Raw genomic sequence first — 12,637 nt, forward strand, 5'->3', positions numbered from 1 at the left:
TTTCACCATTGCACTCCAGCCTGAGTAACAGAGCAAGACCCTGTCTCAAAAACAACACCAAAAATAATTCATTTATGCTCCTTGTTCTTAGTCACATTACTATTATTCCCCCAAAACAGAGATACACACAGGCATACACACAGGTAACCACTTCTCTTTTACTATAAAATCTTGAGTTATTTTGGCCGGGCACGGTGGCTCACACCTGTAATCCCAGCACTTTGGGAGGCCGAGGTGGGTGGATCACAAGGTCAGGAGATTGAGACCATCCTGGCTAACACGGTGAAACCCTATCTCTACTAAAAATATAAACAATTAGCCAGGCGTGGTGGTGGGCACCTGTAGTCCCAGCTACTCGGGAGGCTGAGGCAGGAGAACAGCGTGAACCCGAGAGGCAGAGCTTGCAGTGAACCGAGATCACACCACTGCACTCCACCCTGGGCGAGAATGTGAGACTCTGTCTCAAAAAAAAAAAAAAAGGCCGGGCGCGGTGGCTCAAGCCTGTAATCCCAGCACTTTGGGAGGCCGAGGCGGGTGGATCACGAGGTCAGGAGATCGACACCATTCTGGCTAACATGGTGAAACCCGGTCTCTACTAAAAATGCAAAAAATTAGTCGGGCGTGGTGGCGGGCGCCTGTAGTCCCAGCTACTCGGAGGCTGAGGCAGGAGAATGGCGTAAACCCGGGAGGCGAAGCTTGCAGTGAGCCGAGATTGGGCCACTGCGCTCCAGCCTGGGTGACACAGCGAGACTCCGTCTCAAAAAAAAAAAAAAAAAAAAAAAAGAAAAGAAAAAAAAATGTTGAGTTATTTTCTTGATAGTTGCCCTGGGGATTACAATTAACATCTTTTGAGACAAGGTCTTGCTCTGCCCAGACTGGAGTGCAGTAGCACAATCTTGACTTACTGCAACCTCTGCATCACAAGCTTAGGCAGTCCTCCCACCGCAGCCTCCTGGGTAGCTGGGACTACAGCCATGCACCGTCATGCTCAGTTAATTAAAAAAATTTTTTTTTTTTGTAGAGATGAGGTCTCACTGTATTGCCTAGGCTAGTCTTGAACTCCTGTGCATAAGCAATCCTCCTGCCTTGGCCTCCCAAAGTGCTGAGATTATAGGTGTGAGCCACAACGCCTGGTCTTACAATTGACATCTTGATTTATGACAATGTAGTTTGGATTAATACTAGTTTAATATTAATAGTATACCAAAACTTTGTTTCTGTATAGCTCTGCCCTCCTCCTTTTATGCTGTTTTGTCACAGATCACATCTTTATACATTGTGTGTTCATGAATATAGATTTGTAATTATTGCTTTATGCAGTTGTCTTCTAACAGACTAAAAAAAGGAGCTAGAAACAAGAATTGTATTTATATTGTCTTTTCATACTTATGTAGCTGCCTTTATTGATTTTTTTTATTTTGAGTTACTGTTGAATGTTCTTTCGTTTCAGCATGAGGGACTCACTTTAGCATTTTCACTCTGTTGCCCAGGCTGGAGTGCAGTGGCATGATCATGGCTCACTGTAGTCTCAACTTTCTAGGCTCAAGTGATCCTCCCATCTCAGCCTCCTGAGTAGCTGGGACTATAGGTGCACACGACGACGCCTCACTATGTTGCCTAGGCTGCTCTTGAACTCCTGAGCTCGAGTGATGCCCCTGCCTCAGCATCTCAAAGTGCTGGGATTACAGGCATGAGTCACTATCCCCAGCCAGCATTTCCTATAGGACAGGTTTGCTAACAGCAAACTGTGGCGTTTTGTTTATCTGGAAATCTCTTGATTTCTCCTTCATTTTTGAAGGATAATTTTACTGAGTATAGAATTCTTTTTTCTGTTTGTTTGTTTTTGTTTTTGAGACGGAGTCCGCTGTGTCCCCCAGGCTGGAGTGCAGTGATGCAGTCTTGGCTCACTGCAACCTCTGCTTCCTGGGTTGAAGCGATTCTCCTGCCTCAGCCTCCCGAGTAGCTGGGATTACAGGCACCCACCACCACGCCGGACTACTTTTTTTTTGTATTTTTAGTAGAGACGGGGTTTCACCGTGTTAGCCAGGATGGTCTCGATCTTCTGACCTCGTGATCTGCCCACCTTGGCCTCCCAAAGTGCTGGGATGACAGGCGTGAGCTGCACCTGGCCCTAGTTTAATTATTATGTGTATGCATGTAGCCTTCTAGGTTGGAGCTTCTCAGAGTCCCTATAGACATTTCATTCCTCAGTTCTTTCATTCTATCTTTTTGACTCCTGTGTTTTGGGCCCCACCTGTTTGCCATCACCTTGGGCAATGGTGACTTTAAAACACTGCCTGTAAATGTTAGAAAAGTACATCCTCCCTAGAGGCTTTTTAACACTATGAGAGTTCTGTGTCAGGCAAAATAAAGACCAGCTTTTCCAGTGGAGTCTTCCAGGGAGCCACTAGGCAGGTCTAGTAATGACTGTTCTTTGGGATTGAGGCTTTGAAAAAGCTCCAGCTTTGTTCTGCTCACTGAAGTACCAGCAGTGGGAGCTGTCATTTTCAAAGGCTGTTACTGAGCCAGAGATGGGACCAGGGTAAGTTAAAACACCATGTAGCTCACTGTTCTTATTAAAATTTACTTTTCTGGGATAAATGTTTCCTGGTTGCTGCAAGGCTTTGGTTCATTTACAGAATTTTGAAAAAATTGCCTTCCGACAGTTTTGCCAGTTTTTTAGTTGGTTTTACAGAGTGTTGAAATTTTAGATGTCTTTACTTTGCCATTTTCACTGACATTCTGCCCCAGGTAATCACTTTTAGTAATTTCTGTTATGTACATAACAGAGTTTCCTTATGCAACTACAAGCATGTAGGAATTTGTGTTGCTTTTCACGTTTTCAACAGTAGGAATATTATACACATTGTCTTTATCTGACTATTTTTGGCAATGTGCCACAGTCTCTTCTTGAGTCCTGAAGTTGGATTATCTTCCACCCACTCTGATGGAGGGGACTTTGGTGGAGAATCTCCCCAGTTGTTTTCTATTCAAATTGGAAACTGTCCCCTAAGAGCTCATGAATTCCAGGAACTTTAATTCTTCTGCCTTCAGTGCTGCCCATCCTTAATTACCATCCAGAGCCCTGCAATTGCAGCACCTCTGTCCTTACACTTCTCCCTTTTACAAAGCATCTCAGCTGTCTCCTTGGTCACAGCCGATAGAACCAGTAATCTTGTCTCCTCTTTCTAGATGTTTTCCCATCTTCCTGAGTTGTATTTCTGCATGTCCCCTAAGCTGGAGATTAAGAAGTCATCTTGACTTGCTACTCTTTCCTCGCCAAGAAGTCATCTCTCGGCCAGGCGCGGTGGCTCAAGCCTGTAATCCCAGCACTTTGGGAGGCCGAGACGGGCGGATCACGAGGTCAGGAGATCGAGACCATCCTGGCTAACACGGTGAAACCCCCTCTCTACTAAAAAATACAAAAAACTAGCCGGGCGAAGTGGCGGGCGCCTGTAGTCCCAGCTACTTGGGAGGCTGAGGCAGGAGAATGGCGTAAACCCGGGAGGCGGAGCTTGCAGTGAGCCGAGATCCGGCCACTGCGCTCCAGCCTGGGCGACAGAGCGAGACTCCGTCTCAAAAAAAAAAAAAAAAAAAAAAAAGAAGTAATCTCTCTTCTAACTCCCAAGATTTTCTTCCTCTGAAATGTTAGTTATGTCATTCAGCTTCCATCATCACTCTCAGTCTGGCCCCTGTCTCATAAAATTCCGGCCCAAGTTGATGAGGAAATTCTCACTTCTTGTTAGCCACTTCAGGTGTTATTTCTGGGTTTATATCCCTGAAATCCTTCATTATGAGGTCCCTGTCAGTAAACCTAGAGTGATTCTAATTGCCCTTTAACAAAACAACTGGATTTCAAGACCTTCTGTTTTTTCTATTGTTTCTCTCATTTCCTGAATAGTTCCTGGAGTTTATTCAGTAGGTATCCTTATCTTCCTCCTTACACACTGGTCAGGCCATGCATGCCTCTGCTCATGCAGAGTGACTAGTCATTCTGTACCCAGGTCGTGCTTCAAGGCTGAGCTCATGTTGTTTCTTTTGTGTGAACCATCCTCAATCCCTTCAGTTAGTGCTGATCTCCTTTTTTGATCTACCACCCACTTAGCATCTATTTTATAACCCCACTATCTCAGAGTGATGTTTCTTTTCTTTTCTTTTTTTTTTTGCGATGGAGTTTCGCCCTTGTTGCTCAGGCTGGAGTGCAGTGGCATGATCTTGGCTCACTGCAACCTCCACCTTCTGGGTTCAAGCAATTCTCCTATCTCAGCCTCCCGAGTTGCTAGGATTACAAGCGCCTGCCACCATGCCTGGCTAATTTTTTTGTATTGTTTTAGTAGAGATGGGGTTTTACCATGTTGGCCAGGCTGGTCCTGAACTCCTGACCTCAGGTAATCCACCTGCCTCAGCTTCCCAAAGTGCTGGGATTACAGGCATGAGCTACTGCGCCCGGCCTCAGAGTGATATTTCATGTATATTCATCACTGTTTGGTATGACCTCTCATCACATAGATTCTGACTTCCAGGGAGACCATACTTTCTTGCCTCGTCTCTGGTACTGGAAACTCAGTAGACTACAAGTACTGAGTGAGTATAAAGTTGGACAAGAGCTGTTCATCTGGTCTTTCAGTTGGTCTTTCATTTGGTCAGGGAATTGGTCAGCTTCCATTTGTAAAAGCTTTTACTGGAAGGATTTAAAATCTATATGAAGATAATTCAGTAACTTTTAAGAGCTGAGCTTGAAATTAATAATAAATGCCAGTTGTGCAGACCCTCTGTTATAATGGTCGCGGGGGCCAGGATGGGGGCTCACATTTGTAATCCCAGTGCTTTGGGAGGCCAAGGTGGGAGGATTATTTGAGCCCAGGAATTTGAGACCATGCTGGGCAACATGGCAGAACCCTGTCACTACAAAAAATTTAAAAACTGGCCGGGCGCGGTGGCTCAAGCCTGTAATCCCAGCACTTTGGGAGGCCGAGACGGGCGGATCACGAGGTCAGGAGATCGAAACCATCCTGGCTAACACGGTGAAACCCCGTCTCCACTAAAAAAATACAAAAAACTAGCCGGGCGTGGTGGCGGCGCCTGTAGTCCCAGCTACTCGGGAGGCTGAGGCAGGAGAATGGCGTAAACCCGGGAGGCGGAGCTTGCAGTGAGCTGAGATCCGGCCACTGCACTCCAGCCTGGGCCACAGAGCCAGACTCCGTCTCAAAAAAAAAAAAAAAAAAAAAAAAAAAAAAAAATTTAAAAACATTTATCCAGGCATGGTTATGTGTACAGGATGCACGCCTGTAGTCCTGTTACTCGGAAGGCTGAGGTGGGAGGATCGCCTGAGCCCAGTAATTTGAGATTACAGTGAGCTATGATGCCTGAGTGAGACCCTGTCTCAAAAAAATTGAACAAAAAATAATGGACTTGGGTGGTAAAAGGGGGAAAATTACATACAGTAAAGAGAGAAAAAGAAGCAGAGAGAGAGGACAGGGTCTAGTTCTTGCTGGGACTTGCCTGGGACTTTAGACCCTGTGGCAGTCTGGATAATGACTTCCCCTACAAAGGTATCTGCATCCTAATCTCCAGAATTTGTGAATAGTGCACCTTGTGTGGCAAAAGGGATCTTCAGATGAGAATAAATTAAGGATCTTGCTGTGGGGAGATTATCCTGGATTGTCTGAGTGAATTCTAACTGTACTCACAAGGGTCCTTTTACAAGATTGCGGTAGGAGGGTCAGAGACACAGGGAGAGGAAATGATGACAGAAGCAGAGGTCAGAGTGATGAGCTTTGCAGATGGAGGAAGGAGCTGTGAACCAAGGAATTTGGGCAGCTTCTAGAAGATGGAAAGGGCAAGGATATGGTGGATTCCTTAGAGCTCCTGGAGGGAGCACAACCCAGCCAATAACTCCATTGTAGTTCAGTGAAAGCCGTTTTGGACTTCTGACTTCCAGAATGGTAAGATCATAAATTTGTATTATCTTAAGTCACTAAATATGTGGTAATTTGTTACAATAGCAGCAAGAAACTAATATAGCCTCCTTTGGTTGTTAGAGAACTGATACTTCAGCAGTGACAATAGGCAGCTCCTGTGTATTAAACTTGCCAGGAGTTTGGCTGGATTCTGAGTCTCATTAGTTATCAGAAAAGTTCTCTAAGGATAGCAGCAGGGCCAATGTTCAAATACAGGTTAGCCGACTGTAACACCTGTGTCTGTTTTTTTACACTATGCTGTCTTCCTAGTCCATCTATCATTGCTCTAAAAATATTCTGTGGTGGATAGAAGTGTAACTTTAGGGGTATCCATAAACTGTGATGATGTTTGCCCTTTGGGTTGGTGGATCTTGTGTGATTGACTGGATTCTGTGACATAGGAAACAATGTGATAGCATTTTGTCATAGGTAACAGCCTGGCTTGAAGCCTCGCTTGGTGATACTCTCTTAACATCCCTCTCCTCCTTTTTTCTGCGTTTGTCAAGATATGGGAGTAGAAGGACATTATGACACAGAAGTGAATTAGAGCACTCATGATGTAAACATTACTTGCTAAAGGCCTTGTGTGCTCACCTACCTACCTTTTGTTAAGATGAAAGGCTTGGCCGGGCGCGGTGGCTCAAGCCTGTAATCCCAGCACTTTGGGAGGCCGAGACGGGCGGATCACGAGGTCAGGAGATCGAGACCATCCTGGCTAACACAGTGAAACCCCGTCTCTACTAAAAACACAAAAAACTAGCTGGGCGAGGTGGCGGGCGCCTGTAGTCCCAGCTACTCGGGAGGCTGAGGCAGGAGAATGGCGTAAACCCGGGAGGCGGAGCTTGCAGTGAGCTGAGATCCGGCCACTGCACTCCAGCCCAGGCAACAGAGCAAGACTCCGTCTCAAAAAAAAAAAAAAAAAAAAAAAAGATGAAAGGCTTTATTCTCTTTTTTTCTTTTTTAACCTTAATAACATTTACTGTATTCTTTTGTCAGGGATCTTCAGGACCACCCCAGGTTCACTGATTCACTATGAGGACTTATAGGACTCAAAAGTCATTATACTCAGGATTATGGTTTATTACAGTGAAAGGATACAAGGCAACATCAGCAAAGGAAAAAGCTGCATGGGGTTAGACCAGGTGCAAGCTTCCAGTAGCGTACATGGGGCACACTTAATTCCTCCAGCAGGGAGTTGTGACAACACACGTGAAATGTCTACTAGGAAACTTGCCTGAGTCTAGGAGCCCAGTGTGTTTATTGAGAGGTTGCTCATACAGGCACACAGTGCCTGCGTGACACTGCAATCGCTGAAACTCCAGGCCACCCAGAGGGAAAGCAGGTGATCACTATGGACGACACTGTTTGCACACATATCTAAAGAAATTGGTCAATGTGCTTCGATACCCTGAGCATGCAAAACACTCTTACTAGTTAGAACATTCCAAGATCTTCATTCCCAGGAGTTGGCTAAGGGCCAGTTAGGAAACAGGCCACCTTTGCAAGGTTTGAGCATGTCAGGCCTGCAGAGTTAACTCTTTCCTGCACATTCTTTTTTCTTTTTTTTTTTTTTTTGAGATGGAGTACTGCTCTGTCACCCAGCTGGAGTGCACTGGCGCAATCTTGGCTCACTGCAAGCTCCGCCTCCTGGGTTCACGCCATTCTCCTGCCTCAGCCTCCTGAGCAGCTGGGACTACAGGCGCCTACCACCACGCCTGGCTAATTTTTTGTATTTTTAGTAGAAACAGGGTTTCACTGTGCTAGGCAGGATGGTCTCTATCTCCTGACCTCATGATCTGCCTGCCTTGGCCTCCCAAAGTGCTGAGATTACAGCACTGGGTGAGCCACCGCGCCCAGCCTCTTTCTTGCACATTCTTATCCTGGTCTTCCTTTTCATGGAAAGTACTTTTAAATGGTTTCATTAGTTTTCAGTACACACTTTATTCTGGTTAACTGTTGTTTACTTTTCACTATTCTTTTCCCTATTATGATCTCTGAGTTCTAAGTCTGGTCTTGAAAACAAATTTATACTTGTCTTTTTGATAATATGGACAGTAAATCTCACCATTCCCACTTTATTCTAATGTGTTTCTCTATGCTCTCATAGCTTTCTTTCTGTCTGTTTCAGAATGGGTGAGAAATCTTGAAAGCAAAGCATTGATCCCAGCACAGAGCATTTTTGAGGAAGAACAATCCGATGGCATGAAGTTGGAAAGATATATATGGGATGATCCTTGGTTCTCCAGGTTAGAAGTTTTGGGATGTAAAGACCAATTAGAAATGTATCACGTGAACCAGAGTACAGCTATGAGGCAGATGGTCTTCATGCAAAAGCAAGTACTATCCCAGAGAAGCTCTGAATTCTGTGAACTTGGGGCAGAGTTTAGCCAGAACTTAAACTTTGTTCCATCTCAGAGAGTTTCTCAGATAGAACATTTCTATCAGCCTGATACACATGCTGAAAGTTGGAGATGTGACTCAGCCATAATGTATGCAGATAAGGTTACCTGTGAAAATAATGATTATGACAAAACTGTTTATCAGTCCATTCAACCTATTTACCCTTCAAGATTACAAACTGGAGATAATCTTTTCAAATGTACTGATGCTGTTAAATCTTTCAATCATATAATACATTTTGGTGATCATAAAGGAATTCACACAGGAGAAAAACTCTATGAATATAAGGAATGCCATCAAATCTTTAACCAGAGCCCATCATTTAATGAACACCCAAGGCTTCATGTTGGAGAAAACCAGTATAATTACAAAGAATATGAGAATATCTTTTATTTCTCATCCTTTATGGAACATCAAAAAATTGGTACGGTAGAGAAAGCGTATAAATACAATGAATGGGAGAAAGTCTTTGGGTATGATTCATTCCTTACTCAGCATACAAGCACTTACACTGCAGAGAAACCCTATGACTACAATGAATGTGGGACATCTTTCATCTGGAGCTCTTACCTTATTCAGCATAAGAAAACTCATACTGGAGAAAAACCCTATGAATGTGATAAATGTGGAAAAGTTTTTAGGAATCGTTCAGCCCTTACTAAACATGAACGGACTCACACTGGAATAAAACCCTATGAATGTAATAAATGTGGAAAAGCCTTCAGCTGGAATTCTCATCTTATTGTACATAAGAGAATTCATACAGGAGAAAAACCTTATGTTTGTAATGAGTGTGGGAAATCTTTCAACTGGAACTCTCATCTTATTGGACATCAGAGGACTCATACAGGAGAGAAACCTTTTGAATGTACTGAATGTGGGAAATCATTCAGCTGGAGCTCCCATCTTATTGCCCATATGAGAATGCATACTGGAGAGAAACCCTTTAAATGTGATGAATGTGAAAAAGCTTTTAGGGACTACTCAGCCCTTAGTAAACATGAAAGAACTCATTCTGGAGCAAAACCATATAAATGTACTGAATGTGGAAAGTCCTTCAGCTGGAGCTCCCATCTTATTGCCCATCAGAGAACTCACACAGGAGAGAAACCGTATAACTGTCAGGAATGTGGCAAAGCTTTCAGAGAACGCTCAGCCCTCACTAAGCATGAGATAATTCATTCTGGAATTAAGCCCTATGAATGTAATAAATGTGGAAAATCCTGTAGCCAAATGGCTCACCTTGTTAGACATCAAAGGACTCATACTGGAGAAAAACCCTATGAATGCAATAAATGTGGAAAATCCTTCAGTCAAAGCTGTCACCTTGTTGCTCATCGGAGAATTCACACTGGTGAGAAACCCTATAAATGTAATCAATGTGAAAGATCCTTTAACTGTAGTTCTCACCTCATTGCACACCGGAGAACTCATACTGGAGAGAAACCGTACAGGTGTAATGAATGTGGGAAAGCATTTAATGAGAGTTCATCCCTTATTGTACACCTAAGAAACCATACTGGAGAAAAGCCCTACAAATGTAATCATTGTGAGAAAGCATTTTGTAAGAATTCTTCCCTTATTATTCATCAGAGAATGCATAGTGGAGAGAAGCGCTTTATATGCAGTGAATGTGGAAAAGCCTTTAGTGGTCACTCAGCCCTTCTTCAACACCAGAGAAATCACAGTGAAGAGAAACTGAATTGAATTTATGCGAGTTTTTTGTTTATCGTACATTTTGACAATACATTGAGGAAAACCCTATAAACATAATCAAGAGGGGACATTTTTCATTGAGTTCAGTAAGACTTCTCCCGCATTATTTACTAGAAAATATCTATCATAGAAGAAACCCCGTGAAGTAAAAGAATAGGGAAAAGCTTTCAGCAGTTATGTAGCCCTTATTCAAAATCAGATAATTACAATGAAGAAAACTCTAAACTCCCCTTACGGTCTACCAGTAATTCATACTTGAGGACCGTGACTGTGGGGAATGAGGCATCTTTTAGCAAGAGCTCTCACCTACTTGTAGATTGGTGTGAATTGCTAAGGGAAAAACCTTATGCAGAGAAAAGTTTTTGACTGGAAATACACTGTTTTGCATCAAGCTGGAGTATTGGATGGAAAACTTTACAATAACATTTTGTGCATAATTGTAGAAATACAGATTTTGTTGTTATAAGGGGAGGGTCTAGGTGCTCAGGAGTAGAATATGAAATGCTAAATCTGAATGTAAGAAAAATAATAGTATTGAATGGGGTATTTACTGTTGATTAACCTCCTTAGAGAAAATTAATGAATGAGATGACTAATGGTAGAAAAGTTATTGCCTAGGAGTATGAGACTGATGTTGCTGGACAGAAAGTGATCCTTAGCCCGGTGTGTCAGCGTCCATTGTTACTCATCACTGCATTGTTGGGCAATTAGTTTGTATTTTGTTTTAGGCAATCACTATAAATTATAATTATGGACACTGCATCAGTATACATAACAAAGGAATAAAAAGGATACAGAATTGTATATACATATTTACTGTAACAGATCTAAAAAATGTGTATGGATAAAGACCTGAAAGATCCATGGAAAAATTAACCCAGTTAATTTGAGATTTTTAAAAAATTTTACAAATACATATAACAATTATGTGCTGGGCTTTATTTTAAATGCTTTCCAAGTGTTAACTTGTTTAGTCCCTTTAACTCTATGAGATAGATACTGTTACCCCAGTTTTGCAAATGGCTAAGCTGAAGCAGAGATGTTGAAGGATCCTACCTAAGGGGCACAACTAGTAAGGGAGTAGAGCTGAGATTGTTTGGCTCCAGAGTTCTTGTTTTCAGCCACCATTTTATGCTGCCTCGCCAGTGAATTTTTTTTCCATTTTCTTCAGTGTTTCTATAGTAGAGATTTGATAATAAAAAGAAAATCCTAAACAATGAGGAATAACGTTACCTGGTTTCTCTGTCTTGAAGGATTTATAGTAACGTGAGAACTAATATCCCTTTGGAATATGAAGTCTGTGTGGGACATTCAGAATCACTGCATTTTCTGGGACCTGAGTTCCCTAGAACTTTGCTGCCTACAACCCCAAGGATTACAGGGCAGCAGGGCCTGGAGGACTTGCTGGAGGACTGGGCAAGTCCCTTGGTGGGTTTAGAATGCCACTTACAGAGCAGAGGGCAAGGATATTTGTTCCTTTCCAAAACCAGACACCACTGCACTTCAGAGCACCATTTCCCAAGGTTTACCTTGAATTCAGTGTTTATTTTTTCAAAATCTTCTGCAGATGAAAAGCTTACTTGAAGGAGCAGGATTCAGAAGGGAAGAGAGCTAGCCACTCCACCTAGAGTAATGAAGTCTGTGTTCACAGGGGAAAGATGGATCGAAAGACTTGGGTGGCTTCTCTCCAGTCATAAGTATTTCCTGTGCTCTCTAAAACAGGGCTCTAACTGGGGGCCAAGGATCCTTCCTGGATAGGCTTCAAGGGCATTGAGTGGAACTCTGGGGTTCATAAAGCTCATCTAATTTTTCAAGGGCCCATGGCTCCCCGGTGGTTGAGAAATGATGGCCTAGTGATGTCATCGGGAGGCTGTTTTCACCCTCTGACTCCCAGCTGGGGCTCACTTAGGTGTGCAACATTTCATTGCAGTCCTTTTAGGGCCTGACACATTAGTGGTCACCTGATAAATGTGGCAGGGGCAAGTTAGTTATTGATGGATTTTTTTTTTTACATGATTTATGCAAAAGCCCTTGGAGAGAATGAAGTCAGCAGTATTATCTCAGCTCAGAGAAAGCAGCATAATATACCCAGAATCATACTACCAGTAGGATGTGGATATTGTATTCTAATACCCAAAGTGAATCCAAATTCTCTGATTTAGAGATTCCAAAGGATTTCATAAGTCATATGCAATATTTCACAAGCATCCTGGTAACTTATAACCTTATTATCAAGATTATTATCTTGAAAAAATTTCTAGGCCAGGCACTGAGGCTCATGCCAGCATTTTGGGAGGCTGGGACAGGAGGATTACTTGAGCTGAGGAGTTCAAGGCCAGCCTGGGCAACATAGCAAGATCCCATCTCTGTTTAAATAGATACAGTTTTTTTTAATGTCTTAAAGGGCTTCCTGGCAGGGCATAGTGGCTCACTCCTGTCATCCCAGCACTTTGGGAGGCTGAGGTGGGTGGATCATGAGATCAGGAGTTCGAGACTGGCCTGGCCAACATGGTGAAACCCCATCTCTACTAAAAATACAAAAATCAGCTGGGTGTGGTGGC

At 43.1% G+C, this 12,637-nt stretch overlaps 1 protein-coding gene across 3 annotated transcripts in view; it reads left to right on the forward strand.

The window, feature by feature from the left end:
- Window positions 1-11,294, forward strand: part of ZNF606 (zinc finger protein 606) — a 35,445-nt gene extending 24,151 nt beyond the window's left edge. For all 3 annotated transcript variants that reach the window (XM_038006437.2, XM_007998365.3, XM_038006436.2), the window contains one exon: window positions 8,089-11,294. In XM_038006437.2, coding sequence (XP_037862365.2) covers window positions 8,089-10,067 — 1,979 coding nt within the window. In that variant the 3' untranslated portion in view covers window positions 10,068-11,294. The remainder of the gene's footprint in view (window positions 1-8,088) is intronic.
- Window positions 11,295-12,637: the final 1,343 nt, after the last annotated feature.

This window comes from Chlorocebus sabaeus, chromosome 6 (genome assembly GCF_047675955.1).
Source record: "Chlorocebus sabaeus isolate Y175 chromosome 6, mChlSab1.0.hap1, whole genome shotgun sequence".
Lineage (NCBI taxonomy): Eukaryota > Metazoa > Chordata > Mammalia > Primates > Cercopithecidae > Chlorocebus > Chlorocebus sabaeus.